Source organism: Penaeus monodon, chromosome 23, assembly GCF_015228065.2.
Source record: "Penaeus monodon isolate SGIC_2016 chromosome 23, NSTDA_Pmon_1, whole genome shotgun sequence".
NCBI classification, from domain to species: domain Eukaryota; kingdom Metazoa; phylum Arthropoda; class Malacostraca; order Decapoda; family Penaeidae; genus Penaeus; species Penaeus monodon.
The window spans coordinates 34673711-34674181 of NC_051408.1; the positions used below are offsets into that span (position 1 = coordinate 34673711).

At 36.7% G+C, this 471-nt stretch overlaps 1 protein-coding gene across 1 annotated transcript in view; it reads left to right on the forward strand.

Annotated features, from left to right (window-relative positions):
• The window catches only part of LOC119587952, a gene marked incomplete in the record, with an annotated part of 31111 nt that overhangs the window by 27338 nt on the left and 3302 nt on the right, over positions 1 to 471 (forward strand). Inside the window, 1 exon segment of the mRNA XM_037936664.1 lies at positions 261 to 359. Within this exon segment, the coding sequence (XP_037792592.1) occupies positions 261 to 359 (99 nt within the window).

Here is a 471-nt window from a genome sequence, read left to right on the forward strand (position 1 = left end):
GCATCAATTCCTTTACCTGACATTAGGCTGTCTGCTATCAAGCCTGACCATTGTGATCAAAGATGTAATATGCTTTGCAGCAGGGATAGGGTGCTCCTATAAATCACAGGCTTGTAAGACATCCAGAACCTTTGTCATGCTCAGGTTTTCACAAAATGAATTAGTCATAATGTCTATTAGAGTTTGTAATTATGAAATTTTGATAGCAGATCTTAAGCACACTTTAATTTGACTTCTAATAGGATAAATTACCCTTTCAGCACGAAGTTTTACCGGAAGCTTACCTTTGTCAATAACCTTACGGAGTTAGCACAGGTTGTTCCCCTTGATCAGCTAGAAATTCCAGATGCTGTTAAACAGTGAGTACTCTCTACATGTGAATCTTCAGTTTTGTGTTGTTTTTTTAACATCATACTTTTAAGTGGCTGGCATGTAAGACAATGCTTTTTATGTTTAATGTTGAGTGACATG